This window comes from Diplotaxodon limnothrissa, linkage group LG10 (assembly GCF_057381915.1).
Source record: "Diplotaxodon limnothrissa isolate DT_005_m linkage group LG10, D_limnothrissa_male_GT1.1, whole genome shotgun sequence".
NCBI lineage: Eukaryota > Metazoa > Chordata > Actinopteri > Cichliformes > Cichlidae > Diplotaxodon > Diplotaxodon limnothrissa.
The window spans coordinates 8,708,775-8,732,651 of NC_140605.1; the positions used below are offsets into that span (position 1 = coordinate 8,708,775).

Consider the following 23,877-nt stretch of genomic DNA (forward strand, 5'->3'; position numbering starts at 1 on the left):
TCCACTTCCTATCAATGAAATTGTCCACTTGTTTCTTGAACCCAGGAGCGCAGCAGAGGGCGCTAGCGAGAGAGTATTTGGTGAAATTGTCAGGTCAGGTGAGCTAAACTGATAAAATAATTGTTTACACATGCTTTTAGCCAAAAGATACAGCGTTCCTCTTTATTTTAGCGAAGGTAGTTTTAACCATAAAACGACATTTATGTACTTATAGTTTTCCCACAGAGAAACAGTTTTGCTAGCGCCTGTTGATTGGTCCGTCGAGGAGTTACGACAGCGCATACTCCTTTTGAGGCATCTGTGTACAAACGATAACTAGATGTTTGAAGCGTGGTTAACAGAAACTTTATCCGCGTATAAGAAGCAGCTGGTTATGGTGGTTGAAGATGATGCCATCAGGAGACTGGTGCTACAATGCTCTCTGTTGCTGCTGGCTTCATGCCTAAAATCAAAATGGCATGTGCCGTAAAATGGCTCATGGTGCTGCGATGTCGCTAAATTTCACAGAAATGTGTTTAATACAATTGAACTCCGGAAATATCTATATAAAGCGTATTTAAATTATCGCAAAGGTGTCTAGCAAAAATGTTTGCGGAATGTAAATGTCGCGGGCTAAACGTTGATCATCCTGAACTAGCTCGCGAGCGCCCCCTTTGAAAACAAAAGTCCAGAAAGGGGGTGTTTACTCTAAATTTACAAACTCTCTGGTATGTCCGTGTGCTCGCCTCAAAAACAAAAGGAAGTGGAACAGCCGTGATCACATGACTGCATGTATTAAAACACGGCGTGACATCATATGTTTACTCGCTGCAAGAAACTGTCTGCGAACAAGTGCTGCTCTCCGTGTCCAAATGGCGACAGATATTGAAAGACTGGTCTCTTTCGAGGAGGCCTACTACGATCAGTACGACTACTACAATCTGCTAGAGTACTCGGGCCACGCTGGCGGTAAAGGAAGATCCAAGAGGGAAATCGAGCTGAACACAAACCGCCATTGCCCTGCAGGGCACGAGAGGAAGATTGCAGAAAAATATCACAATAGCCAAATGAAACGCAGGAGAACCAAGAGCTCGTCATCCTGATGGCTTTTTTTCTGCGATGTTTACAGGTAGCTATGGATTGGTGTCGTCTGAACGTTGTGTTTATGTTGAACGGTTGTGATAGAAAAACAATCCTGCCTGGAATTTGTACAGCCCAGCCAACGACGCCATGCCAAAACAGTTCACACCCATAGAGGAGCAACAACACCTGCCTTTGTAACAGCAGTCAGGAGATCGCGATCCGTCCTTGACGGAGTAAGTGATATTGTGCATTGTGGCCTTCAGAATGGACCGAGCGTCCCCACAGCTCAGGCTAGCATTGGAGGAAAATAAACAGGTTATCATTTGTCAGTAACTGGATCAGTTAATTTCTCTTTAGCGTTATTTTTGGCTGCTTTGAGCTTTCGGGCTGTTTGTCTGTCAAAACAAAAATTAAAATATGCGGGGCTTTTTGATATGTCAAAGAACAAACTGCTCATGTATAAATAAAAAATACCTGTAGCGCCAGCCTGCCTTCTTTAAAAAAAAAACAAAAAAAACGTATATGTCAGCAAACCTAAATTTAAAAGGGAAACATTGAGTTTGTTTTACTAAACAATGTATTTATGTTTCTTTTTTTTAATATGATTCTCCACACAGATTTCGGATTTCTGATGTTGACCATGGCCAAGTGTCTCTGCCTTCTTGACCCAGTGAGTGGAGTGCTGTGACACCAGGAACGTGCCCATTAGTCATAAGGCAGCCCTCCATTCCATAGGTTTCCCTGTAACAAGACCCCCCCCCCCCTCCCTTCCTTCAAGTTACAGCTGTGCAAGAATAGTTAGTGTTAAGCTATGTAAGTCAGTGGATTGTGTGCTTGAAAGCTAAATGTATAGATATATACATCCACTGTGGGTGCAGGAGATATGCTGATTTTAAATCAAATAAAAAGTTGATGGTAATTGAACCAGTGTCATGTTTTCATTTGAAATGGGGTTCGATTCCATGCGGCAGTGCTTATTTGTATCTCAGAACCCCTAAAGGACATGGTATATGGGCATATCATATCATAGAGGGGGGAGTATAATTTGCAGAGCAAAGACATTTGGCTGGTGCTTCTCTATTTATGGTTTTTCTTAAATGTTTTTTTGCTTTATAACATAATAACAATGGATCCATAAAAGCAAATAATAATTTAACAGATTAGGGATTAAGGAAAATACACAACACTCTGCTGTTTTTCGGATAAAATCTCTTATTAATAGAAGTAAAACTTTTAATCTAAATAAATGTATCAATATAAATAAATAAAAATATCTGTATACAATTCACATGCCACATTCGAAGTTCTTTCTCAAATAAGGATGTTGAAACAGGTGGTTGGTTACTATGGAGACATCTTACCCCAAAATATACCCAAAATTAGTTTACATACGTTGGTTTCCTGTGGCGGCATGTCATCCTTTTATATCGCAACTGTGTGTAGCCCAGAGTGTATATTACATGTATATCATTAATGTTTTTAATGCATTTTTATGATTTGGGGATTTTACTCAGCAGACACACATCTGGCCCCATCTTTGCCTGGCTTATAAAGCACTATCTACCTGGGCCCATCAATAGCCATTACTGTAATTCAGTTCGTAGACACCAATTGCTGTTCGGATTGCGGATAAACATTTTAGTATAATGATCCAATAGTATTTGCGTGCGTGTGTGCGCGCGCAATCAAATCAGGATGTGTATCCGCAGCGGAATTTTGTTTGAGTTGGGTCTAAATATGAAACGAAGACAGATTTAAAATGGACATGAAGACGCCCGATATTTCCCGGTGTTTGGATTTTATTTTGTACTTTGTTTCTACCGGAAAGTCAAATTAATCTGTGATGCCTTTATTTTGAAGGAACAGCTAAACAACCGGAAAGCGTCATTTTTTGGTGCCTACGACTCATATACCGCACGCTAACAGACTGTTTTCCCTCATAAGTAATTCCTCTCCCTCAAAAGAAAATGCAGTTATGCAGTGTGTGCAGCGAACGGACTCCAAAATACCGATGTCCAGCCTGCAAAATAAGATAGTAAGTAAACTTTAACTGAATGTTTGTTTGCGGGCTAACCTATAGTTAGCATTTGTTTTGCTTAGCTACGAATACCACAGATAAACCTTTGGGAACAAATACTACAGTAGTCAGTTCTTTAATCTGATTTTTTGTAAATTAGAAAGAAAAAAAAGCTAATAAGCAGCTTGTCTACCGAGAGAATGAAGAGGTACATTACTTTTGTGACGTTGGACTTCACTGAATATACTCGATACTTGTTACTCCGCTTAATAAAAATCAAAGATTTTGTATTCACAGATTGTCATTTAACAAAATGTGTGTGCAGTTAGCTTAGCAGTAAGAAAAACATTGTTTTTATTACTGTGTACACCACATGGGACGGTAACCCACATAGGTCAAATCGTGCTAGTGCAGTTTTTCTTCTTTGTGCTGTACCGCCAGTAGACAAGCTGACGACAGTGCTGCCACCTGCTGGCATGATGTTTGTCACAATCTGTGATTGGCATCGACATTACCCGCTCAGAGTTGTCATGTTCCCGTTGATGGACTCTAGAGTGTGTTTTAAGTTTGTAATAAATGAAGATGCCTGTTTAGAATAATCACATGTGAAATGTGTTAAACACTGTTGAGTACTTTGATGTGCTTGATCCTTATGAGTGTTTTGGCTCTTACAGTTGTTCACTTGGCTGTTACAAAAAGCATAAAGGTAAATTAGCTTGTTCTAAAATTTTCATTCACATTTTTACATGAGCTGTGGCTTTACTCCAAAGAGATGTTTCTTATCATATCAATAAGTGGTTTTGTTTTTTTTCCTGTTCGCAGATACCTGCCTTCCTGTTGACAAGCCTGCCCCTTCAAATCCTGAAACAAAGACTGCTGTGAGCACAGGTACAGTTACATTCCTCTCATCAGCACTGGGATTATATGGTCTATTTACTAAATAAGTAATATTACAGCTGCATTTAAAAGAAACATATTTAGAATATTACATGATTATGCCCTCATCTAAAGGGTGATATGCTTTTTCTTGAGCACCGTTTTAGATTTCAGTCTTGTTCATTTAGTCAGAGTTGTGAACTAATACTGTATTTAGAGGTGATGATCTGAATTTTAAAAATATTTACATTACAGTGACCACAGCACAGACACAGGTATATAATCATTTGGGGAAGATGAATTTTATACATTTGTCATAAATATTTGGCCTAAAGTTTCCAAATAGTTTCGTTTAAGCATAGCTTCAGTAAATGAAATCATGCTACGGTCTGTGACAGTACTCCTGTCTGGCATTACGAGTAAACCTAACACCTAAAAAGAATTTCCCTTCTTTGATGTCTTTGCAGAGTCTTGGAGTGTTGATGATCTTCTGCATGAAGATGACATCACTGACAAAGTTCCTCTGCAGAGGCTCCAGATGTTAGGTATTTCTCCAGCACCCCTTCTTCATTTTTTGCACTTGAAATTAAAAGCTTCGTGCAACAGCAATGGCACGTTAACACAAAGTAGTGTGAGAGTAACTGCTGTTTTCTTTATCTCCAGGCCAGTCAAAAGAGCTAAAGGACCTGCTCTGTAATCCTCATCTGAGGCAGTTATTGTGCTCTATAGATGGTGCAGAGCATAAAGAGGATGCAATGAAATCCGCCATGCAGGAGCCGCTGTTTATGGAATTTTCTGATCAGTGCTTGAAAATTGTAGAAAATGATGCAAAATCAAGTGAAGATGCCAACTTGTAAAATCCAGCTTTCATTTTTTTAAATATATTTTTGTAGTGTTGTTGCTGCAGTTTGTGTTGGGACTTCAAACTACATTATGTATATAATGTTCAAATAAAAGCCCCAACTTTTTCAAACTGTAAAAATTCCCAGAGTTACCATTAACAAGACTTCACATGTAAAGACTTCAAGGGGAAAGTGATGATTGGAAATCCAAACATTTTAAAACTGACATTTCAACAAAAACATTTAAACATACAAGTCAATGGATACCGTGGTACTACTGACAGAAACGGAAGAAAATAAGAACAAAACAGTTAAAATACACAAATTCCATATTATAACTTCTGATAATAACCTGGACACGTTTGCATATCTAAGTCATTAAATTTGTGTGGATAAAATGAAAAAAGGAAATCTCTTGAAATTAAAAGTGTGGAGTGAGAGGCTCCAATGATTTCTATGATTGTTGCTAATGTGTTTGTTCAAAGTTTAAATATCAAAGCTGATCGTGATAAGAAAAATCAAGTTTATCATACACAAATACTGTAGTGTAAAAAGACTTTGGTATATGTTACAGTACTGCATTGCTTTGGATGAAATTCACACAGTGGTTCAGACATATTTTGTTGACGTGCATAAGACAAAGAGCAGCAATGTAAATAAACCTGGGTTCATCCTTTTTCACATCAGTGAAGTTTCTGTTATGCAGGGTGTCTACGGCTCCTTGAAAGTTCTTCAATACTCATCAATATAAACCCTTAACGTATTAGTGTGGATGTGTCTGATGTGCTTTTACTCAAGTTATTGAGAATTTCTGGCACACTATTCCACTGTTTTTGCTTCCTCAACACATTTAGATCATATGACTTTAGTATTTGTACAATAATACCCTTGTTTGCCTGTTTTCATTAAAATACTGTCGACCACCAATGGTTCCTCTCAGTTCTATGGTAGACACACCTACAGTGTCGATTTCAAAATCCTGTGTCATGTTTGTCGCGTTGACGAGGTTTTCAGACAACTTGCTCCGACCTTGAGGTCGAGGTCACTGACATACAAACTTGTCCAACATTTTTAGTAAACACACCTATGGTATCACCTTGTTCTCCAGTTATTGCATTCACAAACTTAAATGTCCGCGCTGCCTGCCTGGTGGGGTGATGACAGTACACAATCAGCCTTTTGCTGCTCAGGGGTAATAAGAAAAAGGCTAATGATTAACTAATTTTAATGGTGCTTAAAAACAACTGCCTCAAAAATATAAAAATCCCCGAAGCCTCAGGCCAGCAAAGTGTAAATATGCACGACCAAGCTGTCGATTACACTGGTGGACACCCTGAAAATATCAGAGCCTGCTCATCAGTCAAGATAAAGATTCTGGGCTATTAAAATGGTGTAAGAATGAAAATTAATAAAATACATTTTACCTGCTCATGCCTGTAGACACCCTGTCGTGTAATCTTGTTGATTACATAAGAATGTGCATGCTTTTGAAGTGCAATATTCGCTTAACGTGCAATATTTGCTCGATTACCATTTTCCTCCTAGCAGCAACCACAAAACTACACAAGAATCAGAAACAGAAGACTGGAAAAATTAAGTCACAGATAAATAATCAGCCCAATAAATACATGTACAGCTCATATGTGGTTTGATCGTGGATTCTAAGAAAGGCACTTGTCTCGAGGCCTAATACTCTGATCATCTATCAGGAGACAAAAGCCTGCAGCCCTGGTATTTTTTTTTTCTTTTAAAAAAGTGCCAAGATTATGCCTTAAATTTTGAGCTTTACAAAGATTTCTTTTAAAAAGAGTTAGTGTTTATCCTGCATCACCATAATCCCATCTACACCATGTGCTGTTTTCTACATGTGACAAACATGGCAAGTTCTGTAAAAGAATCCTCTAAAGTTGATTCTGTTCATCTGGACGTAGCGTTTTCAGTGGGAGAAACATTTCATCACTCATCCAAGTGACTTCTTCAGTCTCAGCTGACTGCAGGTTTCCCCAATCTTATAAACAGTACATTTGCATAATGACTGAAACCAGCCCACTGAAGGAACAATGGGGTTGGGAGGTCAGTTCCTTCATCATAATTATGCACATTTTCATGACCATTGATCAACAACCACTGATCAAAGCCCACTGATCAATGGCCATGAGTACCATTCACAGAGAAATGTGAATGGTACTTCATTTCTTTCTGTAAAAGAAATGAAAAGAAGGGGTTACGTTATCTTAAATGCAGCTGAGGATTGTATCCACTCTCCTCACTCAGATTTGGAATTTTAGGTGATATATTTATATATATTTTGTCATCTCTGGGGCCGTAAGGCAACTGGAGGTGATTTTTAGCACTGCACCAGCTTACATAAACGCTTCTGATAAATAATAATTATGCAATATCATATCTTTATTCTCTTCCCCCTCCTGCCCCCCCCCCCTTTCTTAAATAGATAACTATCATATCTGATATCATATCTCACAGTACAATAATATTGAATGGGTTGCATTGTTGTATTTTGTCATGTTTCTCAGGTCTTTGTCTGAATTTCTACGAACATTATTGCTAAGGATTGTCTTATTGCATTGGAGTCACACTGGGTTAAATATGTACACTTGGGTTTTAAGGGGTATTTATTATTTTCTTCTTTTTTTTTGGGTTGTATGGAAGCCCCAAACGCAATTTCATTGTTCTTGACAATGACAATAAATAAATAAATACAAGGATGCAGGTTTTATAATTCCCTTCATCCCTGTAAGACAGGGTAAGATCAGTTTCGACCTTCGTTTAAAAAAAGAAAACAAAAAACAAACAAACGTGGCAATTAGTGTTTTAACCTACATATACAGTGGCAGCATGAAATAATACCATGTTTCATGTCAGATTATGGAGAAGCAGCTGCTTCACTGCAAGAAGCGTTTTGCACTGAGGCAGGGGTTACAGAGTTTTCTCTAGCAGGATCTCATTGAACCCCGTCACGTCGGTCTTCAGGTCCGGCTGCCTGTCAGCGTAGAGAAGCGGAGATCGCTGACAGTGCAGCTTTACGGATCCCTGTGCAGGAAACGAGAAAGAGAAGACCATCAGATGAACAAAATGAAAACGTTTCTGGAAGGTGTTTGTGTCCTCACCTTGGGCTGAGCCCTTATGGAGGCGAGTTCCTCCGTGTACTGGTTGGTCTTCACCTGGTACTCTCCCCTCCTGGATGGCAAGTTGAGGGAGGCAATGACAGACATCATCTTCTGGAAGCCTGTGGCTGTCAAAGACACAGTCATGGACGGTGCAGAGGCTAGAGCCAGGCCCATGGGCCACCCTTGCACCGTGACGGGCTCCGGGATGGTGGAGAGCTGTACTGAGCCCCGTTCCCTGATGACAGGAGTCAGTGCGGGTGTATCCTCCTCCACCAGGTCCTTTGCGTCATCAAGTTCTGCTTCAGCCAAGGATTTCAAGAGTAACTGCAAGAAGATGTAAAAAATAATAATAAAAGCAAAGTTATTTACAGATTAACACAATGAAAAAAAGCAGTAAAACTTAACACATGAGGATAAGCGTTCAAATATAATCTCACCCTCCACTTCCTCCAGGTGCTCTGGATGACTCCAGCTGCTCTGTTCCATCTCCGGACACGATTCCTGACTAGCCAAGACCGCACCGCTGCAGGCAGTTTAAAACAAGTTACTTATTCTAAAGGTTTGTTTCTCTTGCAGAACAAGAACCATAAATAAATAAATAAATAAAGCACCAGTAATAATAGAACATGTGTATTGAACAGCTGAAGTAGTTATTTGTGATAGGCTCTGTCGTTAAAGGGATAAACAGCCTGAATACAGAGTGTGCAGACACCGGCAGCTGGTCACCGTGGGCCCGGCCGTCAGGTCAAAGCCTGCAGAGAACCTGCGGGAACAGGGCCACACTTTGCATTACTTCACAGGCGCATTATGAGTTCACCTGCTTGGATCAAAGTAGCAGACTGGCGGTGGGTGTGTCGTCTGCCCCGCTGGTACCGTAGCCAACAGCACTGAATGGTAAAGGCGCAGTGAGACAGGATCTTCTTCCTCTGATCTTCCAGTAAATCTAACTGTGAGACGAGTCAGACAGGTCAGTGTGCTCAAAAAGAAAAAGAAAACTGGAACATTTATACCACTAACTAGACTGCATAGCAAACAAACAAAATGCAACAAAAAAAAAAAAGAAGAAGCTGAAGGAATTCTAAAAATAAATAAGCTTGTTTGTTTGTAATGAAACACACAGATTTTAAATGACTGACCATCACTTGTGTGAGAAAAACTTTAGTCCTCCCACAATGCACCAATGTACTGTGCTCTTCACTCGGACAGCGGTGTTTCAACGCCACACTGAGGATCTTCTCCACATGTCGCTGAGGACAAGTGTCAGCTTCCAAATCTAACACTGAAGGCAAGCACAAGTTAGATTAAGTGATCCACTAAAGATATAGTAATGTTCACAGTTGTGCAGCACTCAGACTGTGAGACTGAGGTTTATCACACAGTAACAGCGTGTGAGGTTAAAAAGTGTAACGGGTGAAGAACAGCAAGGGAGCAAACACATCTGAATCAACAGCACAGCTTCCATAGCCGCTGTGCTGTGAATTCAACACCAATTTTTTAATCTTTTAACATGCACACGGAGAGGAACACAGAGGAGATATGAACTTTTATAATAATACACAGCATGTTGCAGCATTCAGGTTGTGCATGCACGTGCTAAGAAGTTACAGACTTGACAGCAGCTCTGTAAGTCTGTTTAGGCATTTGTCCAACTGATGAATCACTAAGGCGAGCCTGCTTGCTTACTGGAAGCACATTGCTCAGCGGTTAGTACTGCTGCCTCACAGCAGGAGGCTCCTGGGTTCGAAAGCATTTCTTTAAACACTCTGATCCACCTTCGGATCAGTCTGTCAAAATCCAGCTATTAACGCGACCCAGTAAGATCTAAGGAACATTAATGTCTAGATCAGGTGTTATGTCATCCACAGGTGGTTCTTTTGACCTTAATAAATCCTTGCAGTCTCACACAGCATGCAGAAATAAAAAGAAAGCACTGTGCACATTTACATAATTACACACTTTACATTTTATCACAATATTTATGATGTGGGCTGTAAAAGAATGTCACTAAAACAAGTACAATTAATATTCAAGATCACTAAAATCCATCTAACGTCAACTCCATGTTCACACTGGACAAAAAGTTGGGAGATTTCCCAAACCATTTTTGACCATCATCCTTATACTTTACTAACTACAAAAAAAAAAACAAAAAAAAAAAGACAGCTGAACACAGCAGTGAAGCTAAGTGTCAGTTGATACATAATAACTGAGAAAAAAAAATGCAGGAACATGCAAGGCAAGCTCCAACAGTCATGCATGCATTTACCTGGAAAGGTTGCAAATTTTGTTTGTTATTTTGTTTTTAATGCACCAAGTTAAAAAAGTTCCCAAGGAGAGTAGAGTACTGAGGATCATGAGAGGGTAAGAGGGCTACTGAAGGAAAAGCAGAATAAACCAGCAGACCTAAAGAGAGGAGATAAAATCACTATTTTCCCCAAACACGAAACATGCGAAACTGACCAGAAACGGATTCAACCACAAGCTGTACTCACCAACACTGTGACCCCCCAACTTTATGTGTTTAGCGATCAGTGCGTAACGTTGCAGGAAGCTTTGGAAAGGAATCCTGTGCACCAAAAGACAAGACGTCAACCAAAATCCAGCAGAAATTAAATGGTACATTAGGCTGATATTCCAATAAAGTTTCACCTTATTGGAAATCCAGCAGCACTAATATGGATGGTCTCCACAATCCCGCAGGCCTCTAGCTGAATGATAACCTGAAAACAAACAGCAAGGATCAAGTGAAACCTTTGCCTTTTGTTCAAACATGTCAGTGTTGTCTTTGTGGTGTTAAAACACAGATTATTAAACATGGGAGTAGACTGTCTACCTCCTCCTTTTTGAAAGTCAGTGGCTTGCACTCAGGGTTTGGCTTGATGCAGCGAGTGTAGTGAGGAGTTGTGAAGTGGAGGATTTTCATCAGGGTCTCCAGTGAGTTCTACAATGAGATATTAGCAATTACCAGTGCCAGCACTAAAGCCTCCAAACTATAAAAGAGGTTGTGACTAGCTTATATTGCCCTGATTATGAAGGCTAGAGCTGGATCCTACCTTGAACTTGGAGACCACAGTGGTTTTACCAGGCCCCTTTTTAATCTGACTCTCAGTTTCATTGTCTTTGAAGATCTGGTGAAGAAGCTGGTTGTTGGACTTTTGAAGCAGGCTAATTAGCTCTGGTGGCACTGGGTCCTTAAAATAAATACATAAATAAATGAAAATCAGTATCTAAGCAGAAGTGCAGTAAAGGAATACATATTCAGCTTATTTCTGACACAGCTGAAAGCTTTTCTCACCTTGTTTTTCTCCGCCATGCCTTCTATCTGATAGCCAACTTTGCCGGCGTAGTGGGCCACAGTGAAGTGCGGCACCTTGCTGAACTTGTCCCAGCTGATGTTAGCATTGTCACACAGCTCCTTCTCCAGACGAACTCGGAACATTTTTGCATCCGAGGCTCGATTTAGACGACTCTCCTACAATATGTAAAAACACAAAACAAAACATGGTAAGATAAATTTGCACATGTTAACACTTCCTTACACAACTATGCAGACTGATTTCTTGTGTTTTTAGGATTCAGAAAAACTGTTTTCAGGAGTTTAGGTGATTATCAAAACGAGTCGCACTTCTTTTGATTTTACCCCCATACTGCCTTTCAGTGAAGACCAACCGAAAGGTTATTTAGAATGCAAAATCAAGCTAATGATTGAAGGTCTGATTTTGGTGGCTTTTTACATTCTCCTTTTTAAAAAAAAAATTTTTTTTAATTTATTTGTTTATTTATTTTGGAAATTCCATTTGTGTTTTGTGGTGTCTGTCAGAGAAATAAAACCACAACAAAGGCCTCACATTTACAGACATCAAAGACATTAACAAGAAAGTGCCCCAGTAACATCGCCAAAAATCAGACAGCTATGTGCAAGTGACACATCTATCATACATATCACCTGGAATTATTCAGGTAAGCTACAAGGTATAAAAGACCTCTGGTCATGAAATGTCCACAAAGGTGGTATTCTGATGGTAGTAAATTGTATTCACTTTGCTTATCTGGCACATTTACTACTAGGACATTTAAGAATAAAAGTAGACAAGAGAAGAAATGGTGTAAAATTAAACCCAGCTTGGTAAAATGTTGGAATTTTGTTTTTTTCTGCTTTTTTTTTTGAGTCTGCACGATATTTCCTTCTGTTTGTTTCTTAATGGCCAGCATACCTCATTAAGAAGAGAGAACACACTGATGGGGCTTCCCTCTAAAAGATCGAGGCAACTTTGATTGTCTTGGTATTTGACAAAGGACCACTGCAAACCCTCTGACACATACTCCTCCTGGAAAAAGTAGTGATTAAAAAAAAGAAAGAAAATTCACATACAAGACATTTTAATCTTTTTTCAATCGCTAGAGCTTTTGTGAAAAGTGAAGAACCCCCTGAAAGCCCAAGGTCAGAGGAGTACACTGCAAAAGAAGTTCAACATAGCCAGGCTTTCTTTGCATTAGCTGGTTTGACCCTTAGCAAATGCTCCCTATGAGTGCCACCTACTGTAGTGAAAGGCATTATCAGATGATGGTGATAAAAATCTATGTAGAACATACAAATTTAATAGTAAAATGAAATACTGACATTAATGCTGCAGGAAAAACAATCTGATGATCTAGCTGCTGTTCATGTCTAATATAGCAGTTCTGAAACTTTTCTCGAGATGCATTTAAACATCTTATTATCCCATAGCCTAATAAAGGAGATGTTGAAATCGCTTTAGTTTGTTGACAGATTAAATCTGAAATCTGCTTGAGCACTCAAAATAGCAGCCCACTGAGAAATCTGAACAGATTACCTTCAGAGAAACAAAACTACCTGCTGAGCTCTGAGATAATGAGCCACAAAGTGCTGCTGGAGTTTCTCATTGGCGTAGTTGATGCACAGCTGCTCCAGGTTATTGGTCTGAAAACATTCAAAGCCGTACACATCTAGGACTCCTGAAGATTACAGAGGAGTTCTGTGAGCTTGGCTATAGAGCTGGAAATTCATGTTCAGCACTATCTGAGAAAGTAATGCTTTTACCTATGAAGTTGCACCACGTTGATTTATCAGCACATATGCTGTTGTTGATGAATGTAACCAGCCATTCAAATAACCTGGTGGGAAAAGTCACACACTTATTTTCAAGCATGGAGATGCTATAATGATTGTAAACAGACAATATTCATGTTTACTGTAAACAGAAAACGGCATGACGGTTTAACATTTAAGTCTTTGACGACAGCAGAGTTTCCACAAACATGTTCCCACATCATCATCCATTCTAGCAACAGTTTTTTTGCACTCTGAGAAGTTGTTGATGGTCAAATGGAGATTCTTACTGGGCGTAAATGACTTTGGCTAGACAGTCTCTCCTCACACTGCACTCTGCCTGAGAGCACGGCTTGAGCACGCTTTGCTTCCCCGCCTTCAGAGTTCTTACTCTTAAACATGTTTGAAGCTCCTCAGCAGGAACACACAGCAGCTCAGCAGCCCTCTGCAAGAAGTCTAAAGGCAGGAGACAGGTGTGGTGATGTCATAGAACTTATTACTCAATCCAACAAAAAACATGGAAATGTAACTACCATATATACCTAATCATTCATTATCTGGAAATGTTTTATAACAAATGTCAAAAGCAAAACAATATCCAGTACCTTTAGATTTTGCATCAAGGTGACAAGGTTGTGATTCATCTGCTGAAGAGGAGAAGCTGACATTTCCCAACTGGAGAATTCCTGCTAATATCTGTAACGTGTTACAACAACAGAGAGAGGGAAGAAAAGAAAAAACACTGCACATAAACCACTGAAAGTTAAAGAGCTGAGATAACATGCTATCCCCACTCACCACCCACGAGACCCCACGCCCAATGTCCTACAGCAGATTTAGCCAGACTGACTCAGTGGACTGGCTTAAAAACTTTCTAATGGTCCAAAGGTTAACCTGATAGGAAGTATCAGAAACTCAGATTTTGCTTTAGAATCTCCATCTGTAGACAAGCACTTCTTAATTATAGTACAGCAAGATTATATGACTGACGTGGCTAAGGGGTGCAAACCCCAGACCACCCTCTGAGAAGCACTTATACTTACATTATAGTGGGCTCTAAGTAAGGAAGTGTTTATTAAAAATGCATCACATAATACTTGTCAACAACTTTTACTCTGAGGTAGAAGATCTAACAGCACTTGTTACTTGAATAATGCATTTTGGTCTGTGGCCTTCATTGAGAGCTACATTACAAACTGCACTTTAAATAACATTTTAAAATGTCCAGTACATCTACCCACCAATCCAATCAACAGTGTGAATGCAAAGAATGCAGAGTAGAGGATATCCTTTCTTACCCTAAATATTTCTCCTTGCCTTTCTGCATTGATGCCCAGATGAACCATTGCTTCCACTGTCTCATGGAAACAATCCTCTATAAAAATTTAAAAAAAAAATTTTTTTATATTATATAGCTGTTACCAAAAAAAACAAAAATGACCTGGGTCTAAAAATGAAATTAAATGTAAAAATGAGTGTAGACATGTTGCTTAATACACATAAAAAAAGGACACCAACCTTCAATTGTTTTCTCGGAATTTGGCAGCCAAACAAAACTTTGGTCATGTGACATCTTCCACTCTTTCCGCTGCTCATCTGTGGCCCCTTTCATCATCTGAAACATTAAATCGCTCGCTGTTCATGTATGTTAATACTGAAAAGAATTACTACATATCTGGAGTAAAACATCTCTGAGCTGTAGCGCAGCTCTGTTCGCTCGCCTGGTAGAAGATGTGGAAGTTTCTTTCATTAGCTGGTTGGCAGGCCACCCTGGTCTTCTCCAGTAAATATGTCTGTACAGACGCCCCAACTAAAAGTTGACACCTTTAAATAAAAACGACACATTGACCGCAAATCTGGGAAAGTAAGAGAGAACACTATTCAGACGATGCCACCTCAAGTAATGTTTGTAAATACCTGTCCAGCTGTAGCTGAATGTATTTTCCGAAACGACTGCTGTTGTTGTTCCGGAGCGTGCAGGCATTGCCTAAACGAAACATATGCTAATGATGATGAGCGACCGTTTATGGGATTCAGTTTTCACATTAACAGAAACACCTCTGTTTCTCTTACCAAAAGCTTCCATTACAGGGTTGGAGTCCAGCACTCTCCTCTCGATCCTCTCCACTGTGTCCTGACTCTTCACCACCGAGACGGACGCCACTGTGGCATAGTACTTCATCAAGCAGCGAGATGTCCACGTCTACAAAGAAACAAATCATTAAGAGACAAGCAGAGTTTTTTTAAGCATATATTAAAATGTGACAAAAAAGCAACTTTGGGCATGGTGGAAAGAGAATCTAAAAATAATTTTAAAACAATAGTAATAAAAATCTGTGATAGGAAAGAATGCATGAGATGTTTATGCCAGTCAAACTACTGCAGATACCGGCATACAACTTTCTGTGGGATGGTGAATTTGGGTTGTCTAGACTATAGCATGTATGATGAACTGCAGTAAACAAGGAGCAATATTTTGGGGGCATTAATAAAAACAGACAGATGTCAGATTACTAAGAGCCAGATCTAATAAACAGGGTAAAAACTGTGTCATGTTGCAGTAGCAAAAAATGTGCTGATGGGAGTGAAAAGTTCTGTGGGTGACCTAACAATATGCTAAGCTGCCACTCGGTTATTGATGATGTTACTTTGACACAATTTTTCTATTCTCCAGGCTGTGTGAGGCTGTGGGTGGGGAATTCCAGGCCTAAAGGGCTGGTGTCCTTCAGGTTTTAGATATCACCCTGGGTCAACAAACTTGAATCAAATGATTAGTTGCCAGGCCTCTGGAAAACTTCCAAGACATGTTGAGGAGGTAATTTAGCCATTTAAATCAGCTATGTTGGATCAAGGACACATCTAAAACCTGCAGGACACCGGCCCCTGAGACCTGGAGTTCCCCCACCCCTGCTCTAAAGTAAGTTCAGTTCACTAAAACTCCACTCTGCCACATTAAAATATCTGGATTACTCTATAGCAGAAATATGTGTTACACAGTTATAGGACAGACTTCTACCAGTCTGTGGTAGCAAGTGCCATTGTCTGCTAGCAGGATAGGATCAGTCACAGAGAGGCCAACAGGATCAACAAACTGATTCACAAGGCTGGAAGCATTGTTGGGCAGAATCTGAAGGTGTTTGAGTCAGTGAGGGATAAGAGAACAAACTAATCTGCATCACGGACAATTAATCACACACTACTGAGGCAGCAGAGTTCCTTTTCCCTCAGACCAATTCAGCCTCGCTGCCATACAGAATGCTTCAGCATGTCATTTCTGCCGTTTCCTGTGAAACTGTGCCATAACTCTTCTTTCTTTTCCTTCCATGACAGGTGAACACATCGGTCAGGCATGAGACTACACACACATATTTCTGCATCACACATTGTTGCAGCAGTTTCTTAGATTTAAAGTGTACATATTTATGAATGCTATTTGCACTACTCTATTGAACAATTTCAGTCTCACTTTTTATTCTTCTCCAACTTAAACACATTTTTATTTTGTTTTTGTTGTTGTGTATATAAAAATGATTTGCCCTCCCACAGTATGCGCCTGTGGCTCTTTCACCTTTACTATGTTGTTTATTTATTGTAGACTGTACCGTTTTTCTTCTTTATCCTGCCACTGTAACACAATGATTTCCCTTGTGGGATCTATAAAGGATTTTTTTATTTTGTCTTAATGACAAACTCTTTCCAATAATCTTTGTCCCCTCATTCCAAAAACCACATATATGTGATTCATTGAAATATTCTCCTCCCAGAATTTTGTGCTCTGAAAACGAAACTCTTACACTCATTTGGAATAAGGCCAGCTGCAAAGGTTCTTGTGTCTACATCTTTCAGTCTCAAAACTAACACTGCACCTCTTTAGTAAATCCCGACAGCAGCTTTTAAAACATCAAAAGAGGGTTTTGCCACTAAATCTGGCTCTTAGTGTCTAATCAGGTTAGTCCATATACAGTAAACTGGCTCATACTCCCACTTGAGCAGCCAACTTTTTATGATACTGTTTAACCCAGTTTTCAAAAAACTTGCTAAGCTAAGTAAAATATAAATAAAAACAAATGTCTCTTTCCAGTAAGATTTGACTGGACAGTTTTCCATTTCACCTCAGTCCTTCTTAAACAAGCTGGTGTCATTGCTCAATATTATTTACATAACATTACAGGTTTTTTCACTGTACAATCTTAATTGGTATTTGTGGAAGCAACAATGAACAGTGCTCACTTTTAGAAGTGTATGCAGTGATTTTCACCACACAACCGTGTCTGTTTTTAATTCAGGTTTTAATACCCGAGGGCCTGAATAGGATGGCTTTGACACTGATTTTTATAGTTGCCCCTTGCATTGTGATTTCACTCAATTTTATGATGAGAAACATCATTCTGAACTCAAAGTTTTCTTCAGAAAGACTTAGCCTCTTTGGGGTGCTTTCAATATTTTAAAATACCAGTTATGTTAATAATCGGTTACCAGCTGATCTAATTTAACATTCAATATTTTTTGGCATCACACCACATTTACAGATGGTCATTGCCCTTGTCCCAACATGCTGCAGATATCAAATTCAAATGAGCATATCATTTGCACAAAACAATAACATTTGCCATTTTTAACATATGACAGCTTGTCATCGTACTATTTTCAGTTAACTATCGTCTATTAATGATTTGCAATTCAAATCATGCAAAGTGCTTCTGTTTTGGACAAACCGTTGCAAAAAGTAACAAGTAAGCTGACATTCTGGTTCATTATTCAGTTAGCTTGCACTTTAAGCTTAATGCTGCATGTGTCTGGTTTACCTTTCCAGCACCACTCTCACCACTGACCACCAAGGACTGGTTCACCGGCTCCAGCTGGCCCCGAACATTCCTGTAGGCTTCTTCTGCCACAATAAAGATATGCGGCTTGAACTCCTGCAGGCAAAAATGTCCAGATTTATTAAATGGATGGTCATACTTACTGCATGCAGAGCACCCAATAGCTTAAAGACCTCCCAGATGTTAATAAAAGCAGTACTTTTGAGTTTCACTGAGTAGGTCTGCATCATTGGATGGTTTGAAACACTCACTGATGGCACCACTATTCATCTTCTCCCATTATAGCACAAATCTACAGAAATATACATCTACATATGATAGCCAAATAAAATAAAAAACAAATGGGAGCTGCTTGAAATACCTGGGGCTGATGAGCATAATGATACTCCTTCATCACATCCAGAGAGTAGAGGTCTGGAATGGGCTGGAAGGGGTTAAGAGCCACCAAGGTGCAGCCAGCATGGGTGTAAAACACCTTCATGCTGTACCTGACCTGCAGGCATTTCAGCACTGTCAGGGAAAGAACAAATATTATCAGACATTAAGTGGGAAAATTTGCATTGTTACAAATGTTTACAGATGCACCTACACAATGTTTTAAAAATAATAATCTGTACTGTAATGTAGTTTCCTCAAGGTTTTTTTGACATATGATCTACAAAATAGATCAGTATGACTACACTTATATATCAAAACTTAGATAAAAAGAATGAAAACGTAAGTAAAGGTGTAATGAAAAGGCTAAAGGTATAACACTGCATCAGCAGTCATTCACACATTAACATTTTATCAACCATGCAGATTTTATCTTGATGTGGACAAATAATACACTGCCAGCACTGCAGATCAAGATTAAGTTGCCATACAGTGGAAAACACTGCCTAAACTCAAGCTTAGTTAAATCATTTAAATAGGTCAACCAGCAGGCACAAGCATGCCCTATTACGTCATTGTATTTACATTATCAAGTGATTTAAAAGATAGAGACATTAGAGATGGATACCTGTCGCTGGGGTCACTGGGTTGACTTTGGTGAGGTCATCGTAAGTGTAAAGTTGGTCTTCATCAATGAGGAAGGCCTGAATTTCTCCCTCCAGTGAATCATTAAGGGACCGCTGAGGAGGATGGACTTTCTGAATTAATGCCTTCACCTATTACTTAACATCTCAAGTTAAGTAAATGCCAAAGGTATGTAAAATGGTTAGTCATTACCACATACGGAGTAAAGTGAAAGATAATAAACAAAATAAGGGAAAACACTTATTTTATCAATGAATATGGTTCAATTTTAAAGAACTAAAGGAAGCTAGTGATATTAAATATATTATTATTCAATTAAATCATACAATCACATCCCCTAGACAACTAGGTCTCCACTTTATCTTGCCATTAACTCAAGGCATGGGCCTGCAGGCTGTCTGACTGCTGTCAACAGTCTGAGGTGTGTACAGACAGCTTTAATCCAACAGCAGGTAGCCTACATACCATCATTCTGCAAGGCTACTTTTAAACCACGTAAATAATTGCATTAATTTAATGCCCATTACTAGACGACTAATTCCCTGGACACATTGACTCATAGCAGGTAGCCTACATGAAATCGCTGTTAGAGCAATGTTTGTCTTATTAAGCTAGTTAACCTATAAATATAATTACAAACATAACATATAGGAAGACAAAGTGATTTTTCTAGTTTTCCATTACCTGTGAGAACCTCCAGACCTTGGCTGTCGCGCTCATGCCAAACGCCATTCAATAATTTGCCAATTTAGCGAATGATGTTTATATACATTACATACTTGCAACCTAGCAACTACCTCCATGTAAAGCATAGTGTACAAACAACGAGCCACTGACCGGCCCAGGGCATCGCACTCTGAAATATACTTAAACACGTTCAAAAATGGCCCAAAACACGTCTATTTGACCATCTCGAGTCACGTTCCCTGGTGCTACCATACTTTTGCGTTATTAATGTCAACAACAAAAATGCGCAGCTATTCTTCTATAAGTGTAGCTTCGTTTATTTCTTACACTGCATGCACTATTTTCATCTTCATCATCATCATCATCATAAACGCTGCATAACGGAAATGTTATTGAGTCTCAGGTATTTGTGTGTTAATAAAATACTCCAAAGAGAGTCCAAATTAGATCCAACCAATCAAAAATTGAGGACAGGTACAGCCTCGTTAATGTTCTCCCAGTCAAGTTACCTTTAATCATATTATTTATTTATTTATTTATTTATTTTATTTTATTTACAAACCAAAAAGGCAAATGTCGTAAACAGAAAAACTGTGGACAGGTCATACTCATGCTCCAACTCACCGTTGCTCCTCCATTTCTATATCCTTCTCTAACGTCCCGTCGGTCGTCCACAGAGCTCATTGATTGACCGCTGCCCTCGTGTCTCTCTTAAAAGTAAGCCGAAACTCTACTTTGACAAAAAGCGTTGCTTTGTACTGATTAAGTTGGTCTTTTATTCTAATTCTCAGACCTAAAACTTATTTCCATTACTGTAAAAAAAAATTCCTTAAGGACAACCTTCGGCGAGCCTGCTGTCCCGCTTGTCTGTCTGACCGCCTTGCCCCCGAACTCCCAAACCACGCATTTATTCCCGCCCTCTTCCTGTTGATTCACGGACCCAGATGTACCTGTGATCCAGCACCGGCTGGGATTTCTATGAGGGACATGTTTCCCTAAAACTGGGACATTTATGACCTAGCAAGATTAACTTTTTAATGACCAGCTAATTCGATGTTATAATTGTTATAATAGTTTTCTTGTTACGTCCTCCAATATGCTTCCACATTAAGGGCCCAATAAATTACTTATTTGATTTCGATGATGCTAAGCCTCTTTGGTGGTGAAATCTAAAATCTTACAAATAGTAAGTAAATACCTTTTTTCAGTCGTTTAATTCAACATGCACAAAAAATATTTGCGCCGTTATCATTGGAAGTTGACAGAAATCCGAGTTCCCCTGAATGCGTCAAGAGAACCAATACGGAAATGAGCGAAGGCATTCTCTGTAGGTGCAGACATCATGGTTGGGTTAGTCTCCTGGCTTTCAGCAGTTGTAATTAGAAATGCTGTAAAACCGGTATATCTGTAAGCTATTTCCAGTCCGCAACAGACAAACCTTGGGTAAGTTCTTATAAACTGTAAATAATCTTTGTAGCGTGTAAAGGACGTAGAGCAGGCGAGAGAAATGAATTCCTATCCTGCACTGAGTAAGCACTGGTGAAATTATGTTTGCAAGTTCAAATTGAAATTCATATCCAGCTGATGATCTAGGTACGTTGTTTTTCCCAGTACTTCGTTAAAAGTCAGTGTCTACTAATAAAGGCTGCTTCGCCTGTATTTTCGCCTGTAAAGCTTTTATTCAGAAAGTCTATCCTTGTCCCAGCAAAATCAACACATGATGGTTTAATCTTCCACTGTCTGTGTTGCGTATTCAATGATTTTACCAGTAATTTTCTTTCAGCGTCTAAAATAATGAATTTAAATGTGTGCAGGCCATGGCTCAGAGGGAACTGAAGGAGGCATTTGTCAGCAATCTCAATGGGACCAGCCTGGAGGAGGTGGCCCTGGGCTCGTTCCTCTCCCCAGTGTGTGTTGTCAACAGAGGGCTCTTTTTGATACTTTACTATCAAGCCAAAGGGAACCTGCCACTACCACACCCTCTGTTTTCTCACCTGCTTCTAGACTTCTGTGCTCTCATTGTACCCCTCATCCTGTCGTGCACTGTTCTGAGCAGCGTTCTCCACCAGGTCGCCGTGAGCCTGACCTTTTTTTCTGCTTGTGTGTTCTGCTACATCTGCTGTGGGTGCCCGAAGAACACTGTCAGCGCCTTTCTGCAGAGTCACGTTGAATTCAATCAGGTTCCCTTTGTGACTCTCTTCAGGGTGTTTGTAAATGTGAAAACAGCCATCAGCATTCTGGCCGTAGACTTCAGTGTCTTCCCAAGACGATATGCTAAAACGGAGACCTATGGCACAGGGGTTATGGACTTTGGAGTTGGAGCGTTTATCTTCGCAAATGCCCTGGTGTGCCCTGAAGCACGGAGGAGGAACATCTCAGGGTCCAAAATGAGTCATGTTGCAAAGCAGCTCCTGTCTGTCTGGCCCCTGGTTGCTCTTGGCATGGGGAGGCTAGTGAGTGTCAAAATGACCAGCTACCACGAGCACGTGACAGAATACGGCGTCCACTGGAATTTCTTCTTCACACTAGCCATCGTCAGAGTTATGGCCTCTGTGCTTTTAGTTGTTTTACCAACCAGTCTGCTGTGGATCTTTGCCCTTCTGATCAGCGGATTTTATCAGTTCACTCTGGAGACTTCAGGGCTCAAAGCTTTTATCATCCACAATACTGACAGAGAAAAGGACTTTCTGCACGCTAACAAAGAGGGCCTGTTCTCTATATTTGGCTATGTGGCCATCTACCTTTCAGGAGTTCAAATTGGACTTTATGTGATGCAGCCACGAGCCAATGTTAGAGAGTGGCTCAGAACATTTGTTAGCCTCTTGTTGGGAAGTTTCGCCCTGTATGCTGCTTTGCACACATGTCAGACGCTTGTGGAACCAGTCTCTCGCCGCTTGGCCAATTTCCCTTTCTACCTCTGGAGTGTCGCACAGTCCTTGTTTTTCCTGTCCTGCCTCGGTTTAGTTGATATCATTCTGTTGTTCTCTAAAAGAGCATCCGGCTGTCACTTTGTACCTTCGTCATGGAATTTGTACAAAAAGCACTACGATGGTGACAAAAAGAGCGGTGAAATAGGGAGACTGTGCCTCATTCAAGCTGTCAGCAGGAATCAGCTGCTGTTTTTCTTGCTTGCCAATGTCATGACAGGATTGACCAACTCAGTTGTGGACACGATTAATTGTAGCACTTTTTTTTCACTGTGTATTTTGCTGCTGTACATGTTCATAAATTGTTTTGTGATATATGTATTACATTTCTATGGAATTACAGTCAAATTCTGGTAATTCTGTGCACTGAAAAGGATTTGTGTTATTTTAAAGGTTGTTTAAATGTCTGTTACTGCTCGAGTAACAGACGTTGAAAGTCCAGACAACTGACATTTAAAAGATTACATGCTGAAAATAATCTTGTGCAGAATATTTTATGCAAATATCTTTTTATATGTATATGGGTGAATAAATGAGGACATGAACTACGATATTCAGTGAGGCTCAGTTATTTTGCATTTGTATGCATTTTTCTAAAATGTAATCTGTTGCTGCTAGTTTCTGCATTCCACTCACAGTGAGTGACATTAAACTGAAGATGAAGAAGGACTTTGTTACAGTTATGCGCATACATATTATGCATTCAGGTTAAAAAAATTATTTTAGTTGAATACCACAGTAAAATAATGATTTAAACACTCGCTTAACAAGTAAAAAATTTCCAGTTCAGTCCTGGGATTGGACAAAAAAAATCCTTTGAGGGTTGTTTCAGGAAGGGCCTCTGGCATAAAAATATGTCAACCCAAATATGCGGAGCTACCTGCTGTTATCACCCCTACATCTTGGAAATACAGGAGCAGCTAAAAGTAGTACCACAGCATGACTTCAGGTGCAGACTTTCTTCTTTAAGTTCAAGAAACAGGATATCAGCAGCAGACAAAATGGTGAATGATCGCAGTATCATTTCCATGAAAAAGATGAAACCCTGTACAACATGAAACCACTCATCATCATTATCCAAGTCTATCATAAAGAAAATACTTAATGAGAGAAAATGGACTTCAACACAAGATGCAAACTATTGATCAGGCACAAAATAGAAGGGTTAAATAGAAAATAATGGACAATTAAATGAAGAAATTGCATTGTTTAGACACATAAAACTAAGATCAAAATGTAGTAGAATGATGGGAAGAAAAAAAGTGTCATGAAGGCTTGGAATATGACATTGATCACAATCTGTAAAATAAAGATGCACATGCAGACAGTAAGGCCATGGCAAACATCTTTGAATTATGTCCATAATTTGCAACTTCCAAAGGACTCCTGATAAATTATTAAACTAATAATTTGTCACTATATTG

General features: G+C 39.5%; 4 protein-coding genes across 5 annotated transcripts; 3 read left to right on the plus strand and 1 right to left on the minus strand.

The window, feature by feature from the left end:
• The first annotated feature begins 723 nt into the window (after positions 1-723).
• nupr1b (nuclear protein 1b) lies at positions 724-1,972 on the plus strand. Of its 2 annotated transcripts, XR_014906541.1 has the most exons (3): positions 724-1,108; positions 1,194-1,295; positions 1,680-1,972. XR_014906541.1 is itself a non-coding variant. In XM_085364324.1 (2 exons), exon 1 carries the CDS (start codon positions 762-764, stop codon positions 1,080-1,082), a length of 321 nt encoding a protein of 106 aa, XP_085220450.1. In that variant the 5' UTR covers positions 727-761; the 3' UTR covers positions 1,083-1,108; positions 1,680-1,972. The 2 variants fall into 2 exon arrangements, 1 of the variants encoding a protein (XP_085220450.1); XM_085364324.1 differs by lacking the exon at positions 1,194-1,295 and having other exon boundaries at positions 727-1,108.
• Positions 1,973-2,969: 997 nt separating this feature from the next.
• Positions 2,970-5,149, plus strand: znhit3 (zinc finger, HIT-type containing 3). Its single transcript, XM_085363377.1, has 5 exons — positions 2,970-3,097; positions 3,754-3,785; positions 3,902-3,967; positions 4,423-4,500; positions 4,619-5,149. Exons 1-5 carry the CDS (start codon positions 3,030-3,032, stop codon positions 4,810-4,812), a joined length of 438 nt encoding a protein of 145 aa, XP_085219503.1. The 5' UTR covers positions 2,970-3,029; the 3' UTR covers positions 4,813-5,149.
• Positions 5,150-7,590: 2,441 nt separating this feature from the next.
• Positions 7,591-20,380, minus strand: myo19 (myosin XIX). The gene is made up of 24 exons (XM_085363378.1): positions 20,151-20,380; positions 18,823-18,934; positions 18,181-18,329; positions 17,802-17,915; positions 15,070-15,199; positions 14,914-14,983; positions 14,718-14,820; positions 14,515-14,611; positions 14,295-14,371; positions 13,602-13,692; positions 13,287-13,452; positions 12,988-13,061; positions 12,781-12,902; positions 12,140-12,253; positions 11,221-11,397; positions 10,979-11,116; positions 10,759-10,866; positions 10,575-10,645; positions 10,418-10,491; positions 9,062-9,204; positions 8,743-8,872; positions 8,363-8,448; positions 7,926-8,249; positions 7,591-7,848 (listed from the first exon to the last, which is right to left on the minus strand). Exons 1-24 carry the CDS (start codon positions 20,208-20,210, stop codon positions 7,735-7,737), a joined length of 2,844 nt encoding a protein of 947 aa, XP_085219504.1. The 5' UTR covers positions 20,211-20,380; the 3' UTR covers positions 7,591-7,734.
• A 573-nt stretch (positions 20,381-20,953) lies between these two features.
• On the plus strand, positions 20,954-22,810 carry pigw (phosphatidylinositol glycan anchor biosynthesis, class W). The gene is made up of 2 exons (XM_085363380.1): positions 20,954-20,969; positions 21,341-22,810. Exon 2 carries the CDS (start codon positions 21,344-21,346, stop codon positions 22,808-22,810), a length of 1,467 nt encoding a protein of 488 aa, XP_085219506.1. The 5' UTR covers positions 20,954-20,969; positions 21,341-21,343.
• Positions 22,811-23,877: the final 1,067 nt, after the last annotated feature.